At 40.7% G+C, this 20,459-nt stretch overlaps 3 protein-coding genes across 8 annotated transcripts; 2 read left to right on the top strand and 1 right to left on the bottom strand.

Moving 5' to 3' along the window:
• The first annotated feature begins 4,269 nt into the window (after window positions 1-4,269).
• On the top strand, window positions 4,270-9,390 carry plp1b (proteolipid protein 1b). 3 transcript variants are annotated; one of them, XM_071460774.1, is made up of 7 exons: window positions 4,270-4,440; window positions 6,398-6,584; window positions 6,687-6,843; window positions 7,107-7,284; window positions 7,549-7,622; window positions 7,836-7,901; window positions 8,500-9,390. In XM_071460774.1, the coding sequence occupies exons 1-7, from the start codon at window positions 4,437-4,439 to the stop codon at window positions 8,569-8,571; spliced, it is 738 nt and encodes a 245-aa protein (XP_071316875.1). In that variant the 5' UTR covers window positions 4,270-4,436; the 3' UTR covers window positions 8,572-9,390. The 3 variants fall into 3 exon arrangements, with proteins under 3 accessions (XP_071316875.1, XP_071316874.1, XP_071316876.1); XM_071460773.1 differs by lacking the exon at window positions 4,270-4,440 and adding an exon at window positions 5,807-6,023; XM_071460775.1 differs by lacking the exon at window positions 4,270-4,440 and adding an exon at window positions 5,850-5,992.
• On the bottom strand, window positions 9,379-19,261 carry LOC139607681 (fibrous sheath CABYR-binding protein). The gene is made up of 10 exons (XM_071460767.1): window positions 19,164-19,261; window positions 18,382-18,420; window positions 18,174-18,285; window positions 17,875-17,952; window positions 11,846-11,905; window positions 11,649-11,741; window positions 10,331-11,518; window positions 10,148-10,210; window positions 9,884-9,986; window positions 9,379-9,781 (listed from the first exon to the last, which is right to left on the bottom strand). The coding sequence occupies exons 2-10, from the start codon at window positions 18,389-18,391 to the stop codon at window positions 9,677-9,679; spliced, it is 1,812 nt and encodes a 603-aa protein (XP_071316868.1). The 5' UTR covers window positions 18,392-18,420; window positions 19,164-19,261; the 3' UTR covers window positions 9,379-9,676.
• LOC139607682 (uncharacterized) lies at window positions 12,639-15,707 on the top strand. 4 transcript variants are annotated; one of them, XM_071460769.1, is made up of 2 exons: window positions 12,639-12,787; window positions 13,907-15,707. In XM_071460769.1, the coding sequence occupies exon 2, from the start codon at window positions 13,912-13,914 to the stop codon at window positions 15,208-15,210; it is 1,299 nt and encodes a 432-aa protein (XP_071316870.1). In that variant the 5' UTR covers window positions 12,639-12,787; window positions 13,907-13,911; the 3' UTR covers window positions 15,211-15,707. The 4 variants fall into 4 exon arrangements, with proteins under 4 accessions (XP_071316870.1, XP_071316871.1, XP_071316873.1 ...); XM_071460770.1 differs by having other exon boundaries at window positions 12,639-12,944; XM_071460772.1 differs by having other exon boundaries at window positions 12,666-12,936; window positions 13,907-15,579.
• Window positions 19,262-20,459: the final 1,198 nt, after the last annotated feature.

Below are 20,459 nucleotides of genomic sequence, written 5' to 3'. Positions count from 1 at the left end.
TTAGCAGTAACAGCTGCTTAGTTACTGGTTTAAAGCTTCAGCCAGGAAGTGGCATGCAAACCTCAGTAGAGAAAAAGAAGTGATAGAAACAGAAGCAAAACAATACGATTGCCTTTTTGCTGGCTATTTGTTCATAAAGGAGAGAAGGTTGATGCTGAACTCGCAAGGTTTGCTCTACACTGGTAACTAAACAGCTGTTAATGCTAATGTTGGCTGTGTAGCAATAGCAATACGCCCTTGAAGCAAGACTGCTTAATTTTTGAAAAAATAAATGACAAAAATGACATGGAATTCATAAGGAACCCTTGTTCAATTTCATACATTCAAGGGTTTTACCAGGACAGTCTTGCTTGTCTGGTTTGACCAGTAGCTTATGGTGGCTTATGTTTGCTAATGATAGCAATCTTTTCAAAGGGTAATGTTGTGTAACTGACAGTTTGCTTACTATGTGACTACTGTTACTCTACATTTTACCGTTTTGTGGTCACAGTGACTGCTGTTAAGCAAAAATTACATAGTATCACTATGCCAGGTTCAAACTACACAATATTATTACCCAATAGGGCAATTGTGTCAAATTGGGCAATTAAAGAGTCAGAAATTCTTGTCATGGCTTGGCTGTGAGACAAGGCAGTAGTTGTTGCCAACCAGGGGTAAACTTCAGGGAGCAACAATGTAAAGACACAATGGTGTCCGAAACGGTGTGATACTTGCTCCCTTGTGCTTTTTTAATAGAAAGAAAAAAGTGAAAAGTGCAGGAAGGAAAATAGGTTTTATTGCCACATCTTCACAAACTTATCCTTAGCCTTAAGTTAAACGTGTAAACCTAGCAGCTCCAACATTGCTGTCTCGATTTGCTGAGTTTGTAAGTGTGCATGGAAGACTGTGCTATTGGTCGGCATCACAGAATGAGTCATGGACATGGACTGTATATAAAAGGTGATGGAACATGTCAAGAGAAGGCAAAATAATTCTGACTTGCTGGTTGTTTCAGTGGTTGGCGTTGGTTGTTGTCAAATATGATTCACCACCAAGATAATGCCTATTTTCACATCCTTACATCTGTCGGGTCGGGCCATTATCAGAGTGAGTCAGCTTTGTGACACTGATAAACATTACATTATTGGTCAAATTAGCATACGGTGTGGTAAGAATGACTTCACTATACAAACCCCATGTGTCCTCATGTTTCTCCGTCACACGTGCTAATCACCACTTTCCTCTTCATCCATCTTTCCTTAATGTTCATCTACCTGCTATTGCGCTGCTCCTCATGCAGTTTAGGTTTAGTTTAGGTTTTATCTTTCAAAATGCTGAAACCCATGACTGGTTACAGATTTCCAGGTTCTATTTTGATCTCGTGGAACAAAGTGACATTACAACTCGTGGTGGACAGAGATGAGATCTGGGAAAAGACAAAAGCAGTATTATTATTACTATTATCGAGCTATTTTATACATATTTCTCATGGTACATTGCTTATTATGAAAATGTATTTTTACTGTAATTACTTTAAAATGCCTTGTAACTCGCATACATAAGAAATTACTGTGGAATCATAGCAACAGTGGATTGAAATCTTACTCAAATACTGCTCAAACGTGGTAAAAATGTCCAAAATATTGGTAGTGCAAAATATAGCACCCCTGTGTGTGTGTGTGTGTGTGTGTGTGTGTGCGTGTGGGTGTGCGTGTGTTTGTGTGGGTGTGTGGGTGAGAAGTACGCTACAAAAATGTAAATTAGGTAATGTTTGAAATTAACGATTCAGTTTTGCATATGTAGTGCTGTGTAAACTATTGTAGTCTATTTGAGTATCCTTGCTATATACTTTTTATAGCATGGTTATAGCATGTTTCCTCATGTTTCTCCATCACATGTGCTCATCACCACTTCCCTCTTCCATCCATCTTTCCTTAATGTTCGTCTATCTGCTATTGCTCTGCTCCTCATGCAGTTTTAGGTTTTATCTTTAAAAATGCTGAAACCCATGACTGGTTACAGATTTCCAGGTTTCAAATACACAGCCAACAGAGTCTGAGATTATCATGAAAGACAATCAACACATGCAAGCAAATAAACACCCAGTTGGAGAAGAGCTCGGCACTTACTTAATCATGCGGTAAAACAAATAATTTAGGCATTCACCATGGGAGGTCATTGACATTGAATTCATTTCCGACTGAGCCTGAGATGTTTTTGTCCTCCAAGTGCCTGATTGTTTGTTTGATGGCTGTTTGTTCTTTCGCCACAAGATAACATAACACACATTATCATAACAGAGATAGGAGATGGTGCAAATATTTTTGCAGGGCTTCCTCCTCCCTTGTATCAACACATGCATATTACCACGTTTAGTGCGTAAATATTGGCGAGTGTATCGGCCACACAGCAAACAGTTAACAAAATGACTCACAGATAGAGCACTGTGCCATATCACATGCACATACTGCAAACACAGTCACATACAGTGCCTTGATATATGTACACTCACAATGTTGCCACTGCTGTCCATGCTGCTGACCGTTGTATAGGTACTATTTTCTATTGATTATGCAAAATATACTTTGATGTATGCACCCTGACAGCATTTGCAACTTAGCTGAAAGCTTGTAGAATAATGTGTTCATTCAAAATCAGTTCATGCATTATCTAATGATTGTTGTGCAGTCTTATTAAGTGTTACCCAATAATTCATCATCCGAGCTGCTCACATCCCTGACCACCATCTGCATCTTTTTTTGTGGAATATAGTTTATTTATAAATTCTCTTTTCATGTCACCCAAGCAAGCGAGCCTCTAAAACTTGTCCTCCCACCTCATCCTGTCCTTTGATTGTCAACATTATTGCTTATTCACATCTCACAAGTAAAGCTGACAGCCATTATACACATTCACATACAGTACAAAGGTTAATTAATGCCTCTCATCTCTCGCTCTCTCTCTGCTGCTCTCTCTCGCCCTCCTGCTCTCTCTTTCTCTGTCTCTCTCTGTCTCTCTCTCATTATTTTCTCAGAGATTTCATAGGCATCATTCCCCTGCACTCTTCACTTTCAGCTTAACAAAGCCGGTGTCATTAATCCTTTCTACATACTAATGACTCGATCTGTTATTGCTCGGTGTATCTCAGGCAGACTGAAAACTCACACCAAACAATTTACAAATCCACAATATTTTTTTAACCCACCATCTCAATAGGAGGGAATTTATGTTCAGCAATAGATCAGTCCCTCAAATGTCCTCGTGTTTGAAGGGACCTGATGATTATCACATGAATGATAAAATATAGCCCAGCTGGTAAAATGGCAGTGTCTCTCTCTTGCTCCCAAAATAAACTCAGGGTTTGTGATGGTAACTTATAGAGTAGTCTAGTTGTTGCAAATATTGTAAGTGTTTAATTTAAATCTAAAATAATGCAATATAATATAACGATGTTATGATTAATGCCCTTTTATGTGCAGTTGTTTGTCATGGGTTTAAAATGGCAAGCAAAAATAGGATGAGGGCTTCTCCAAAAATAAAAAAAAGTGGTGTTTTCTCCCGCTCCACACTGGCTCCTTTGTGCTGAACCCAGCTTTGACATCAACTGGGTCAAACTTGAGGGAGGGAGGGAAGGAGGGCAGCAGCTGGACCCGACCGTCAATGTCACCCTTGTTAGTCAACTTCATCAATGTCAGTCAGTGGTGCTCCGATTTATTTCACTCTTTGTCTGTGCATACCTCTTATCTGTGTGTTTCTGAAGATGCTGCTCCAAGGACCCTCAGAGATGTTTATTGTGTCGCGCTGACATGCAGCGTGTGTGTGCAGATAAACAACACGTGCATGTTGATGATAAACATATGAACTGTTGAATGTTAATAAAACACCCTGCAACCCAAGTGAATGTGCACAACGATTTAAGAACTCTGTGGTGAAAACGTGAAAATCACTGGATATTTGTGAGAGCTGATTTGCATTGTGTAAATTAAGTTAAAGAAAACAGAATATTTTTTGTCCTTAAAAATTGGGTTAAAATTATTTAAGATTTGCATGGAAGTGTATACATTTAATGAATGTATTTTCTGGTATACTGTATGCATTTGTGCATGCAAAGCTCTAACTTAAATTACCCAAATATCTGAAGGTAATCAAAAGTATTAGCAGCTACAACTACATTAAATAGCACCAAATACCAAGAAAAAAAGTTGATGTTAGAATTTATGAGCCACTCTCTGTCCCCAGTCCTGAACCCATTGCTCCATAAATAATGACTGGCAGCTGAAATGGGACTTTGTGACTTTAAGATGTGACTCCGGGAGATGTGGTCTATCTATTGTTGATGAGACAAAAGCGCGAGTCAGATTCATATAGGAGTGGCGGGGAATAACTTCTCATATCCTCATATCACAGTCACAAAGCCACCCAGCAAAACTCCAATAACCCCGCACTTCTTTCTGGACATGGGTGAGTGCATAGAATTTTTAATAACTCTTATCATCTATTATTAATGTGATTTGAAAATGTGAATTTCAATAACTTACTAATGTTGCTTTTAATATGTCCTTTGTGTCCTAGACATCATGTTGCCCTCATGCACTGTGGGCAGGATTTGCTGCAAATTAATCCTGTGTTTTCATTTATTAAAAGTATTTTGATATCCACATGTGGATTATTGATCATTTAATTTGGATTGACTGGATTATTGACCATCATTGATTCACTGTTTTGCCCTTGTTCTTAATAAATAACATAGTTTAACATACAACAAGGATTTCAAAAGAAGGAGGTAATTTCAGATTATTATATCCCCTGACCCCTTTTAATCATAAACTAGACTGAAATCACAGTGGCTGACAGAGATAGCCAGAGACTCTCATCATGCCAAGGTCACGCCAGGTCACTCATGTGAAAGAGGTCAGAAACTCCCACATGTGTTACTGGCATAAATTAGCAACTTTCCATGAGGACTGTGGACCCAAACAACTTGTGATAACAATGTTTTCTCACTTACACACAACTTGTGCACTAACTTTAAAATTTAACTAATTTTTAACAGCTTTGCTCTCTTGATTGATTATCTGGCATCTACTGTCAAATGCACTTATACCCTTTGCACTGGCTTCAGATAGAGGTTATGATGGCCTACATCACTCTGTTACTGTACCACTGTTGCAGCAGGGCACAGCTGAAGCGTGGGCGTCTGCAGGCACTATCATTTTTGGGACTCTAGCAATCTTCCTGCTGTTACTATTTATATTGTAGTGGCAGTTTGTTTAACTCTCAGCCTCTGTTCCTTCCAACTAACTCATCCTATAATTTGTGAGACTGTCAGAAATGATTTATCACATTGAGACAGTCACCTAAGGCACTTAAGGATTTCACAATGCGTAATCATAATTTTGAGTGGGGTTGTTGTTGTTGTGAAGATATTCAAATTGCCCCTCTCCTTCATTATGCTTCCACCCACTCTTTGAACACTTGAACTCAGCCCCCGCCCCAGCATTGACACTCAGTGCCATGGTACCAGTCTCAGCCAGCTGTGGATGGAGGATGGCCTGAGTAGTGACATTGCCAGTGGTGTTGAGACGATCCTGGTGACCCCCCTGCCAGCACATACTACTGTGTGTGTGTATGTGTATTGTGGCACTATGGTCTTTGTTTGTTTGACATCGCTGCCCTTTGTTCCCCCCTGATCGTTGCAAAGACAAAGGATATTGTATTTGCAGCCACAAAGAGAAGCTCTTTCTTCAGGGCCCTGAAGCCAGTGTTTCACCACCATCTCTCACTCGCCTGGTGACGCCTGTAACCTCTGGAGAAAGAGGGCTGGACCAGAGTTAGTAGGGGTTTAGCTGTAAGGTGCTGGTACGAGCAGAGGAGCTTGCACATACGGATGAAATCAGCGCAGAGAGGCTTATTTTACAGTGGCAATACCTTGTAGGCAGCACTGTACATCACTGGTTGGCACTGGGATCTTTCTTGTTGTGGAGTACACGATCAGAAGCAGCAAATGTTTCCGGTCAGGCAGCCTTGGCTTTGCAAAGCCTTAGGTGCTTTCCTCTATCCCATTTCTGCCAATGCATTTATTAACACTCTGGATATTTGCTACCTGCTTCAACAGCACAGCTTACCCTGGAAGAAGTGTGTGAGATTGTCGTGAAGTCAGTGGTGACTGCTTTTGTTTGGACGCTTTATTGGGAATCGCTGCTTGAACTCTTCTTTATCCCTGCTGTCTAATTTTTTTTCTGTTGCTTTCTTGCCTGTTGGTGGGGTTTGGTGTATGCTCATGGATTTGCAGACAGAGCGAGGCCTCTTTCATAACTCCCCGACAGGGTGAAAGGGTTCCCCACCGTGGCGTAGATGTGCTGTGTGGTTATATGTGCGGTGTGTGCCGCCTGTGTGCTGATATATTATGCCCCCTCAGGTTGTTATGATTGCTGTATCCGGTGCATTGGGGCAGTGCCCTACCCATCCCTGGTGGCCACCTTGCTGTGCTATGCTGGCATGGCGTTATTTTGTGGCTGCGGGCACGAGGCGTTGACCCAGACCGAAGTCCTTGTCGCGACTTACTTCGCCCGCAACGTTCAGGACTATGAGGTCATGGCCTCCTTGTGAGTGATGGTGCATTAAATTCTGTCAAATGATGATTACTGACCTCTCGGGAATTGCTTCATTTTTGCTGTTTGACTGATTTCTCCCTGTTACTATCCCAGTATCAAATATTTCCAGTATGTGATCTATGGCCTGGCATCGTTTTTCTTCCTTTACGGCATACTGCTGCTGGCTGAGGGCTTCTACACCACAAGCGCCGTCAAGCAGACCTTTGGTGAATTCAGGAGCACCCAATGCGGCCGCTGCCTCAGCCTGACGGTAAGAGCGGGAACGGGGGAGCAGAGAGGGGGACGGGGGTGAAGAGGGAGGGGTAATATGACGTCAGGTCATTGGTAAAATGCTGGATTCTGGTTTGTTTTAGCTCCTAATCTCCGTGAAATGCTCTTTGTTTCTACAATTTCTACACAGAACCGTGAATTATGGTTGATAGCCGATTCAGTGACAGGACATTTATCACACAGAGACATGAGCTTCAACACCACATTTCTCCGACCTTATGTGCTCACTTATTTTCTCAACAGTTTATCATAGTGACGTATATCTTGGCCTTCATCTGGCTGGCAGTGTTTGCCTTCACTGCGATCCCAGTCTTCTTCTTGTTCAACATGGAGCAGACCTGCCACAACATTAACATCCTGGCTGAAACAACCCCCAGCATTAATCAGCATGGCTGGATTTGCATGGACGCCAGGCAGTATGGTGCGTTGTTCTTATAATGACTGACCGCATGTCCACCTGATGAGAATGTTAATGTGTCCTTGAAAGCAATGAATTAATCATTGGGGAGTGGATACAAAACTGGTCGTTGAATTAGTTATGAAATAATTAAGATAACTAGGCCTGTGTTTTGTTACTGCTGTTTCCCTGATGTGTTGTGTGCAAACAGGAACCTAAATATGTCATAACTCACCATCATTCAGCAAGAGTAAGAGATAAATCACTTACGTCATGTCTTCATTTAAGGTCTTCTTCCTTGGAATGCAATGCCAGGCAAGGCTTGTGGAATGACCTTGGCATCTATTTGTAAAACCAGTGAGGTGAGTAGAAGAATCCAATATCCAATATTCAGTATTTGATGTCAGCATTCTTGCGTTAAAATCAGTGTGCAGAATCAACAAACAATCAATTCTAAATGATTTGTGGATAGGTGTGTGAGTATTTTGTGCAAAGGAATGATGCGAACATACAAGGGATTGGTTCAATTCTCTGAATAAAAAATAAAGTGACCTGTGTTTTTTTATTTCTTACAGTTCTACGTCACCTATGACTTGTACATAGCTGCATTTGCTGGTGCTGGAGTCACTCTTTTAGCACTGGTGAGCAATTGCTTTCTGGTCAGGTTTTTATGTAACTAAGCTCCTTATAATAAATACCAGTAATTAAACCACATTTTAACAGTCAGTTCACCCCAAATATTAACAAAGTTATAATTTGTGGTATTTAATTCAGAGAGTTTTGGTTTCATTTGGTCATATTTCATGATATCTGCCCCTGTGATTTTGGCTGTCAGCCAAAGAAAATGGAGATGATTGAATTTTAGTTTATGGTGTTTTGAGTAGCTTTGACTACTCAACATCTCTCTCCAAAAACAGTGTCCCTGCCACTTTTTCTGATCCACAGGCCTTGCTCTGAACAGTTTAACACAACTACTTTTTACTGAAGAAATAGGTCAAAACAAAGAATGTGGATTATCTGGAATCTCACTGTAGTAGCAGCAGAAATATTAGAAACTGATACCTCGAAGCCTGGACAACTCCAAACCGAAACTAACTGCATGGCTAGACCAGTATGTTTTTTATATTATGGATGAACTGACCTTTTAAAATTATTATTTTTTTAATGTTATCCCAGCACATAAGTGAAAAGCTTTTTTGTTCTGTTCTGTCTTCATCCATATCAATGTCTTCTTTGCAGTTTCTGTATCTGGTCCCCACCACCTACAACTATGCAGTCTTGCGGTTTCTGGGAAGGAAAGGCATTCGCTAAGAACAACATCTCCATCCCAGTCAGCCCCAGCTTCTGGCTAAGAGATGGACAGTCAGCACTAGATTTCCATTCATCCTCTTGGAAACAGCAACTTCCAAACCTGGATCACCTGCTAGTATTTCTTTAGACTTGTCCAATAACAGGCATGTGTTTCTCATCACTGTTTTGTATGAACAACAGACAGAGAGATGAAGATGATTCACCCTAGCAGCAAGCTCTGGTCTTCTCCTCAAATCCTCCTCTCAGATGACTCTCTTAGCTTTGTTGTTCATTTTTCCCTCGCAGGTTGCATCTCTCATTTTATCCTTTTTTTGAGGCTTCATTGGTGCCGATGCTGTTGTTAGATTGTGACGTTTCATGAATAATTAAGAGTAATGACAGCTTGCCTCGCAAATCATAACTGCGTGTACACCATTCAGTGTTTACTGATGCATACATTGGTTCTGAATATGATTTTGCTGCTGCCTCATTATCACCATCTTGTGTATCAACATTGCATGAACTAAAACAAGTGAAGCTGAATGTACCAAAGTTCTCTGCAAGAGTTAAATGTGTCCTCCCATCTCCCTGTTTGCTTTCACTTACAATTACTCATAATTCATTTTGCTTTGTTCAAATACCACTTTGTCGAGAGGGGGAGAACTATTTGTATCCCTTTCCTGGAGATTTTTCAGTTATTGCTTAAAATAAGTTGATTTTATGTTACTGAGGTGTTGATGCTTCAATAACTTTCCTCCAAGTGTTTGATGTGTAGCCGTGCTACTTAGAGTTGTTTGTGCTCATTTGAAATTAAGCCTGATTAAACCATTTAAACTTGAACCATTGAGCTGGGATTTTATTTTAACCTTACACAGTTTGTTGCAATAAAACCACTTATGTTGACTGCAAAGTATTTCATTCAAGCATCTTTGGCAGTTATAGTAATAAATAATATGCTGGAGCCAAACTGTTTTTGCAGATTTCTTATGTCCTAAAAAATGTTCGGCAGGAAAATTGGGTCAAAAGATAGAAAACAAAGTTAAGGCAACAGTGGTGAGGTTCTGTACAACACATTAATCACAGTATGCTTTGAGTCATCTGACAACATGTTTGTCCCAGTTAGGCTTCAGGCCTTGAGAGCTTTTGCAAAGCAGCCACCACAGTGGATCACTTGGTCATGCAGGAACATTGGGGTCAGCAGATCTCCCAGGATTTTAGCACACACACCACACTGCAAAACATGCTCAACATTAACATTGTGCAATGACAAGAGTGTGTCAATCAGTATTTATGTGCGGTATGAACAGTATCTTTTCTAATAGACAGGACAAACCTTTAGACAGTCCGGGTGGCAGATCACCACAGGTTCACTGAGTGTGATCTTGATGTTTCCATCAATTACTTGGTCACAGAACGAACAAACAGCTTTGCCATCACTGAGGTAGAAAGAATGTGAGAAAAAAGATTATCACCCAATTTCATCTTTGTGTATGAACTTTGGGTCTGTGCCTTAAAACTGTGTTGCACTGCTGCCCACTTTGCATGACTAAAATAAGGTTTGAAATTTGAAGTTGTTGTCTTTAAAGTGAGATGTCACCTGGTCTGTTTCAGAGTGTGCGTGGATGGTAGCTCCTCCCTGGGTTTTTGAAACATTTCAGTGCTACAAAAATAAATCATCAGCAAACAATAAGATGCATTTCATTGCAGAAGTGAAAACATGTGAATATTATTATCAAAAGCAGTGGATGTGATGTTTGGTTTAATAAGAGAGCTTACTCACATGTTGGTGTCATCGGAGTGGTTCACTTTTGAATCCTCTGAATGGGTTTGTTTTGGATCTTCCACAGGTTCAGGAACAGCTTCAGCCGTGGATGGCGGCACATCTAATGCATCGGTCAGTTCAATGGCTCCGTCACATACTTTATCTGCAGGTTCAAGAGCATCCTCGATGCTCAACTCCATCACACGATCTGCTGAATTCTCAGGTGCTGGCTCAGCACTTCGCTCGACAACAACGTTATTAACAGGCTGGACTTCACCCTCAACTACCTCTCCAGCTCTGGCCTTTAAAGCTGGTTCTGTTGGAGCTGCAGACTCGACTTTAGGCTCCACAGACTTGTCTGCAGTTTCAGCAGCAGAGTGAATAGGAGATTCAGATACAAAATCAAGGATTGGTTCCCCGGTGCTTTGCAGGGCAGCCTCGTCTCTTGGTGTTGCTTTAGATACAGCAGGGGTCTCGGGCGATGCCTCCACCACAACCTCAGCTACAACTTCAACAATTTCTGCTGTACTTTTTTCTGGAGGACATCTCTCACAACTCCCCTCTGTAGCAGCTTCTGTAGCACAGTAAATGGGTGATTCGGATGCCGATTCTACCAATAAGTCAGGGTCTGCTTCCTGACTGTTTTTGAGAACAACTAGTGTTGCACGAACCACATCACTCGCTTCAGGCAATGGCTCCACCACAGCTTCAGCTTTAACTATTTCTTCTGCTGAATGTTCTGGAGGACCTTTGTTGCAACTCTTCTCTGCAGGTGGTTCAGCTGACTCTACTCCTACATCCTCCAAATGTGCTGCATTTTCTAGATCTGTTTCGACTGAAGGTTCCTCTTGAGGTTTCACTTCAACAACTGCAGAGACCCTGACTTCACTGTGTTCGACGTTTGACTGCTCAGCTACTGTATCAGTATATTCTCCTTTGTTTTCTGCTGTTGTGTTGGCAACTGGTTGCTCAGCTGGCTCCACAGGAGACACTGCTTGATACACTGTTTGTGCCTCACCATGTTGGATGTGTTCTGCCACATGAACGTCTGCAGAGACTTCAGCAGCCCTCTTACTTGGTTCTACATTTGACTGGTCAACCGGTGTATCAGCATATTCTTCCTTGTTTTCCGCAGCTGTGTTGGCAACAATTTTTTGCAGTTGCGCTTCACCATTTTGGATAAGTTCTTCTGTGGGTGCTTGGGGCCTGTAACAGAGGAGGTCACTTATTACCAACTATGTGGTGAAAAGACATGGATAAGAAACCCCAACACTCAGCATCTTTAAATTCCATACCAGCATTTACAGTCAGTGGAGAGATGCTCTCATATACTAACTTTGTATCATCTGTGGCCGCCACTGTTGACCCCTCGGGCTGAGCATTTTTTTGGAGAGGAATAACATCACCATTTGCCTGATTAGCTGAATCACTAAAGCAAAGAACAGAAAATAATGAATTTGCAATTTTTTAATGGTGTGTAGCTGCTCATGGTTTACATAGTTTATTTTTAATTAGAATGCAGCACAAACATACCCTTCAGATGAAGAAAGCTGTGTCTCTTGGAGAGGAGAGCTCAGTGGAGGATCCACCAATCTACAGGGTAAGAATAAGAAACAAACCTGGGCATTTATAACCTTTTAGCAAATTGCAAAACAGTAGAAAATTACAGTAAGTCCTGCACAACCAATGAAAACTTTCATCAATTTATGAATTATTTAGTTTTAAATTTCTATCAAAGCTATCAAAATTTATAATATTACAACAGGTAACTTGTCACTTTCACTTGCAATTTCAAAATATGACACCATTTCTAAACTTTTATATATGTGAAAGAATAATCTATGACCTGCACCAAAAAATAGCTACATTTTAAAAACTGTGAACTGTACAAGAGTGTGAGTACCAACCAATTACACATATATCTAAAGGATAACAGCATAAGAGCTGAGAGGGTTTTTTTTTTTTTTTTTTTTTTTAAAAAAAGCTTCTTTGCTTGATGAAGTAAAGCTGACAAATAGACCCTTAACTGGCAACACAATGTGTATAAACGATGTTAAAACCATATACTGCGTACAGTTTTAAACCCCGATGTTCGGGGTTGGGACTTCTTGATCAAGGAATATGATCCTGCTACATTCATGAGACAATTTTGTCCTAGTTTTTGCCACTCATGTAGTACGATTGTACACGAGAGGCACACAAACCTGGACTAGAGTCAATTATGCATCATTTATGATATCGATATAACTCTTGAGAGAGTCGAACACTTATTTTGGAAACGGGAACTTGCATACTTTTATTTTGAAGACAGCTCCACTGAACTTCCGCTTCTGTTCCGCTGTCTACTGGCTTGGGAAGGAGCATTTAATGCTAGGCAGGAAAATACATGCTCAAAGTGAAGTGCCACCGCGTAGTTTTAACTTTGTGCAACCGACAGACATGTAGCGGCGACTTCGGGACAAACACTGCCACATGGTTTGTGTTTTTTAAGCGTAATTTTGTCTGAAAAACCACCAGGCTTCACATTGTTGTAACGTTAATTTCCAGCGTCACAACAGCCTGTAAAGGACAGGAGTTGCTTTCTGTCCTCCACTAAAACTTAGTACGACGGCTCCTCAGGACCAGTAAGTCAGTGAGTGTTTTTCTTAAGGACTGACGATGCACGGACAGTATCGTTTTTAGTAGCTAAATTAACGCATTTCTCCACCATGAACCTGAGACTGAATTAGCGCCGCGGGTCAAGGAGGAGCATAGATGGTTATAGACCGTGTTTCAGATTTTAAACTTATGATTTTTTTATGTAAAAAGAAGAAGTTCATTGTTTTTCTGCATCCAGGCAACGATCAAGGCTACATCAAAAAGGAAAGTAAACCTGGGAAAGATTAATGTGGAAAGTGTCTATCAGTGAAATCTCCTTGTTGCCATAAAAGAAGTGAAAGTTAAATAGATCTAAGCAGGATCAAAGTCTTCACACACTCCTATTCAGGTTTGACTAGTCTGCATTGTTGCAGGTATATTACACCAAGGCTATATGTAGGTATTTGTGGCCTGGATGAAGAAATGTTTCTGTCTTTTCAAATAAAATAAATGTTTTATTGGTGAGAAACTGATCTAACTGTTCCATGTATGGCCGTTTGTGTGTCTTGGATGGACTAAAAACAGCACTACAGCTTTTTTGTCTTCATAATTTGATAAGAGGTTTATCAGAAAGGGGATCAAAGGTTCTTAAAGCCTTAAACTGATGCTGCGACAGAGAATCAGCTAAGAAATATTCCCCTTTAATTAGCAAATCAGATGCCAACTTCGGCCTTGTGCATCCATCCATTATGCAGTGAAAATGAACGCTAGATAAGCCACAACAGATAGGATAGCCATCTTGTAAACAAAACTTTGATCAAAAGGAAGCAGAACAGGCAGAAGGCCAGACAGAGCGTGGCTCATTTTTGGCTACATTAGTTTAAATAGGTGATGTGGAAAATGTGTCACTGGTTGTATCTGGTTTTGTGATTTTAAATAATACATAGTAAGATGTATTTGTTGTTGTTGTATTGGTTTAATGCATCATTCATGACTGCATCTCCTGTGCCATCCTAGAAAAAATGCCATCGAGAAATCATCTTGACAAAATTGGGAGGAAGAAGAAGAAGAAATGGACAGAAGAGGCCATGGAACGTGCACTGATCGAGGTGAAGTCAGGGAGGTGCACAGTCAGACAGGCTGCCAAGGAGTTTGGAGTCCCTAAATCTTCACTGGGGGACAGAGTGAGTGGAAGGGTAACACCAGGGAGTCGCAGCGGGCCAGCTCAGCTTATAACATCTGCAGACGAGGAACTGTTAGTTGAGTTCTCCTTATACATGTCCAAGCATGGATTCCCTCTTACTAAGCAGCAGCTGGTGTCCTTTGCCTCATCCATTTATAAGCGGCAGCATCGGAGGGTGGCATTTTCCAAATTGGGCCAGACCTGGTGGCTCAATTTTAGAAAACGGCAAGAAAAGAATATTACCATTCAGCCAGCAGACAATGTTGTCCGTGGGAGGACAGTATGTGTGAGGAAGGAAGCGTTGGATCAGTTTTTTCATTTACTGAGCAGTGTCATGGACACTCACGGACTCACAGACAAGCCTCACCAAATCTTCAACTGCAATGAGACAGGCTTTCAGCTGGGCAGGAAGAGGGTGATTCTTCCCAAACCTGCCAGTCTGGGCTACAAGCCAACGCCAGGCTCAAGGGACCACATCTCCGTCCTGGCTTGCTTTAGCGCAGCTGGAGAGGACATTCCCCCATTTATTATCTACTCAAAAGCCTATCCAGGGGGAGTATGTTACAAGACACAAGGCCCACCAAATGCCCTCTATGGATGGTCAGACTTGGGTTGTATCAACTCTGACCTCTTTAAGAAATGGTTCCTCAAACATTTCCTTTTGCATGCACCGAAGGTGCGTCCACTGCTGCTGATTTTTGACGGCCACAAGTCGCCTGTGAACCTTGAGGTGGTGGAGGCAGCTCGTAAGGAGGACGTCATCCTTCTGTGCCTTCCGCCTCATTGCTCTAACTTCCTGCAGCCACTCGACGCAGGTCTCTTTGTGCTCCTGAGGCAGCATTTCGCGGCGCTCATAGGTGACGGTGGTGCCACTGATTCTCACTTTGCAATAAGCAAGAAGGAGTTCTCAGGTGTGTTTAAAGGGACATATCAGGTGACAAAGGAAGATGAGGGCATCAGGATTGTCAAGGAAGGCTTTAGGAAATGTGGTATCTACCCACTGAACCACTTTATCATCAACGAGGGTCATTTAATGCCATCGCACAGCATGAGCCCGGCAGCTGGACCCACATTGTCCGCATCAGCACAGGGGGTGCACACCGTAGGAGACCTCACAGCTGCTGGACCCTCCTTGTAGCTCATTACTACCCAAGACTATCAGTCAGCCATCAGTACCTCTGAGGAGAGAGCCTTCCTGCAGAGTGCTCTGTCAGCTCGCAAAGAAGAAAGGGCTGTGTTGATATTAATTACCCGTCAAATTTGTGCTCAGATTTAGTAATTGAGTAATAATGTTTGAATGCTGCACAACAGCGTTTCCCAGCCTGTGGGTGTCCCAAAATAAAACTACAGGAGTCAAAACATTTTTAAAGGAGTAATAAAGAAAAATTATAGGCTACGTTTCTGCTGTACAACATTATGCTTTCTTTTTTTCTGAGTACTCTGTAATCGTTGGATGCTTTCACCTCAAAGTCTTTCAAATAAAACTGTCTGAGAAGGAGAAAAAACACGTTTACTATGAGCTGGTCACAACTCTGTATGGACAGCTGAGGTAAAGCAAGAGAAGAGAACCACATTCATACTCCCAGTGACGTTTGTGAGCGTGCTAATGACTGAAAATACAGCTGTGGAACATGTCGTGGCTCGTTTCATGTGTTTAGATGAGTACAGTAGTTATTTGAAAAGAATAATCGAATATCGTTTATTCAATATTTATGTTTTTAGCTGCTTTTAACAACATTTCCCATAAGCCCTAGATGTTTGTGAGCTAAATGTCATGTCTCAACAGAGGAGGTGAGTCTGAGTGAGCTGGGGGGGTCACTGCTAAATCAGACGTGTCTGTAATAATAGGAGAGAGGTTTTATTAATATGGACAGAACCAAGTTATGACAGTGTGGGTTCTTTCTGTGCTCACAAAGTAATCATTGTGTAACTTTGTTAAAATAATGAAGGTTTCAGTTTCTTAAAGAAAGTGATGTAATGGCTAATGCTGATTTGTCTTGTAAAGCTGAGGAACACACTTTATTTCCTCCCAAAGACCGATTAAGAAACACTGAGCAAGAGACCGCACTGACTTACACAAGCTAGTCGAACAGAGACTGTGAGGAGGGCTCAGAAGAAGACATTGCTTCATTTTGGGAGATCACAAGTCAAATAGTTGGAAACTACGGCTGTGTGACAAATTGAACTTCAGCTCTGTAATTTTTTCCTGGTTGAAATGGTGGTGAGCCAGCTTGATAAGCTAACTAACATCAGACAGTATAGACACAGACAGTGTTATGCTTGATGAAGTTGTGTGCTCTGAGCTGTTTTCTAATTCTGTTCTTTACTGATCAGACAAGTTGCTCACTCATGTAGTTTATATTCATTGAACATGAGAAGTATGAGAGAAGAAAAATCTGGCAAGATTTATTATGGTCCAGTATCCAGAGGATTTTTTGCAAAAAAAGATCCACTTATAAACGTGTTGCTAAGTGATTGCTTCTTTGTGGTGTGAGAGCCTGCTGTGAAACACACTGACAGAACATGATTTTTCTTTCCTTACACTGACACTGAGAAGAGAAATGATAACATGTCTTTGAAAACACTGATTCACTTCAGATGTGAATCTTTTATTCCTTTGCTGGCGTATTCAAAATGTGCTTGGTGAGACTTATAAATGGAATATATTGTCTAAAATATCTCAGAACTGTTGAGGAAAGTTGTGCCCTGGAGTGTCTATATACGTAGGTTTGTTCAAATATGTGATGTTTTCTACTCTCTCAGTAGAAGGGAGCCCACAGTGTCACCTCAGGGAGAAAATCCAGAATAAAGGATTTTTTGAAATATTTTGCAGCACAAATGTGTCCTTACCCTTAATAATTTACCAAAGGGGGTTGTGCTTGTGCATGTGTGTGTGTGTCATGTAAGCGTTAAAGTCAGATGATGTAATATCAATGCAATAGGTACAACTAAAAACAATATCCAAGCAGGAAACAACACTATATGTATTATTAATCATAATTATTGTGCGAACAGTCAGCGACTGTTTCAGAACATCTTAACAGTCTAATTAAACATAAAGTAGATAACTAAATATGGCTGTATTCATTTTTAATTGCAGAATACCATTTTGCAGAAATTGATTGTGATTTTTTATTTATCCTCAGCAAAATGATGATATTAGTATTTAGTACAGCCTTTTCATGATCACTAAAAATGTAAGGCTGGCAAAATATTTGTAGCGTTCAAACAGGGGATTCATGTTTTTATAACGGTTACAATGGTTAAGCTCACAGGAAACATAGGAAAGGAAGGCAGTTGTTTCTGTGTGCCTTGGGGTGAAAGGTTAAGGTTTGTATAAAGATGAACAATCTTTCATCAGACTGTAGATCTTTATGATGCAGCAGAGTTAAGTTAATGTTTGCATATGTTAATATCACAGATGATGATTTGTGCCTGAAACATTTTAATTTCTATTCACTGACACAACAGAGTCAAAGGACAGTTTCAGAACTGCCAATATCGGAATTGTTATAAACATTATTCATTATGTCAAACTGGGCTCTGATATTTAAATATGGTTTCATTTTTTTTGCAGCTAAATTGTTTGTAAATCTGTAAAACAATGACTGTCAGTCAGAAATGACAAATCTAGTAGCACCTGCTTCAGACACAGCTGTTAAAATCATGTTTACCAAACATTACATAATCAGATCTCATACATTTACTGTACATTATGATAAGAATCCTGGTGTCCTTTTACTTCTCAATGGCTAATTTGTCTTTTTTTAATTAATGTTGAAATCTGCTCATTTGTACTCACTCAAATTTCTTGGCTGTGAAGAGGACGTATGAGTTCTGCCTGACTGGAGCGGGTCTTCTCTCCACAGCGGGGGCCGTCCTGCAAGACAGAAGAAGTTGTTGTAAATGTGCAGCATGTTTCCACCATTTCTCCAAATGGACAAAACTAAAGAGCACCCCATAGCTGTCATGGTGTTTTCTGCGGATACAGTGGGAGTGATGCCTTGCTACACCACACCGCAGAGGAAGACATGACAGCTTCAGTCACTGCTTTAAATCAACACTCTGCTTTTGAAGTTGCGCCATAACTGCTGAGCGTACCGCGCTTCGTCTTGTTCCCCTTTTTCCTCTTTAGATTTTTGGATCCAGCTGCCATCATTCTTCAGTGCAGTCCGCACCCTGGTGGTTTTAAACACCTGGCTTCTGTCAACATCTACACCACAACACACACTGCGTCAGGATATTCTTGGATACCAGGAATGCTTACATAACATTGAATCTAATAAAAGGATGAAATATTGTGACTTACCTTTTGACATGATGCTAATATTTTTCTTAGATGTTCAACCTGATGAAAAATTTCAAAGGTTTGTTTTTAAACATCAACACAAATAGCACAGTACTCACTGTGTGTGCAGAAGTGTGATGTACTGTATTTGCTTCCTGTCTCCGTCTCTGGTCTCACCAGTGACTTCAGACCAGAGACATGTTTAATGACCCCCACATCTCTGTACACAACCTGTAAAACTGCATTCTGCTCAGAAACAGCTCTCCCAGAATGTAAAAGTGACAAGTGACAAAGAGTATTTATTGTTCGTCACCAACCCCTCTGTTTAACTTCTGCCTGTTCAGTTGAATCAGAATTTAGAGCACAGATAGACATTGGAACAACATATCTGTACATCTTGTTTCAGTGCTTTTCCCTGTGCTCGCCACATTTTATATTAAAATAAAACCTGTTCAAAAATATCATCCAAGTGTGAACAGTATCTCCCTGTTATGTAACAGTGTCCATGCACATAGACTGCATATTCACCATCCACCCTTCCACTCTGAAGTTATCTCCCTGTGTTTACAGTGTCATTCCCCATCACCGTGCTCCTCTTAACATTTTGACCTGCGCTCAGTGTTTTAATCTCTTATGATCAGTCTCTCTGAAGATGTGCCAGCACCAATTAACCAGGTCAAATTCATTATGCATAGAAAATGAAAGCAATTCTGACTTTATAATGAGCCCTTAGCCTGCATAGTCAATGAACATGACATCAGAAGTAGTGTTGAGTCCTTCCCTGCACCATATTGTGTTCTCACCTGTGAAGTCAGCTGTGTTGGCGCTGTCAGAGCCTCCTCTGGATCTCTGTCTCACACAGGCAGGAAGCTAGAGATATTTCAACCTGAGCCCCCACCCCACCCCTGTCATTTTAGATTCCACCCATTCCATCCAGTCTGAAATGCTGCGCCTGGATGCTACCATGCAGGTTGATCAAGTGGGTGGGGGGGGGTGAGCAACATGGATGCCATTGTTTGTTTTTTACATGTGAAATGATGCATTGCATAGGTGTTTTCCAGCAAGATTTTCACCGTTGCTCTATCCTGAAATAAATAATCAAATAAAGAGCTCTTTCCAGCATCGTTCTTTCAAGTTTCTCCAATGTGTCACAGCTTACACCATTTAAACCAACCCTACAATTTTGTACTTAGTGTTTTTTTTACTCCACTGATTTTACCCTTGTACACTACACTTACTACACTTTAATGTGGCCAATAATGAAACCCTGCAGCTCATTAGATGAAGACATTTCATAAGAAACCTTTTTGTTCATCTCCAAATATTCCTTCACAAAGATGCTGTTCCAGTAGGGGTGATGCTAGGAATCAAGAGAGACCTGATCTTTAACTGCTTGGTATTTAATCTACTCCTTCACCAGAACACTTCAATGCCACTTCTGCCAAAATGCATCCAAGCATATACACACAGACACACACACACACACACACACACACAAATACAATTATTTTACATTAATCAACTTTAATGTTTACAGTTTTGTCTGTAGATTATACAGAGTATCATGCATGTTGTCTCTATAAAGAAACATTACTACTGATTTTTAAAGGTTGCAGTGAGCACCAGAACCCATTCACTTCCACTGTATCAGGATGGTGGGAATCATTTTAAGAGACAGACCAAAAACCAAATCTATCTGCATTGTTTGATACAACTATACATGACTAAGAAAATATATTTCATGAATTTTATGTATATATGTTTTCTTTATAATTTGGATGAAGTAACCCTTTAAATATACCCTGAAAAGGACATATTTAAAAAGGCAATATCACACTTTCTGTTGTTCCTTCACTAACTGACTCACACATACATACATACATACATACACACACACACATGCGCAGCATCTATTATGACTAAGATCACAACAAACAAAGAGGCCACTGAAGAGCTTGCAGGAAATATTCACTCTTAAAATACCTAAAATTGTTTGGCAAGAATTTTACATTGTCACCACTTTTTACTGTCATGTAGAACCTTTACACTTGACAAAGTAAAGTAAGACCTTCTAGACACATGATATGTTGTATGGAATC

This window comes from Trachinotus anak, unplaced genomic scaffold (genome assembly GCF_046630095.1).
Source record: "Trachinotus anak isolate AG129_WGS33_773 ecotype Australia unplaced genomic scaffold, CSIRO_AGI_Tana_v1 ptg000024l, whole genome shotgun sequence".
Classification (NCBI taxonomy): Eukaryota; Metazoa; Chordata; class Actinopteri; order Carangiformes; family Carangidae; genus Trachinotus; species Trachinotus anak.
The sequence above is the reverse complement of the archived record's forward strand: the minus strand, read 5'-3'. Positions and strand labels throughout refer to the sequence as shown.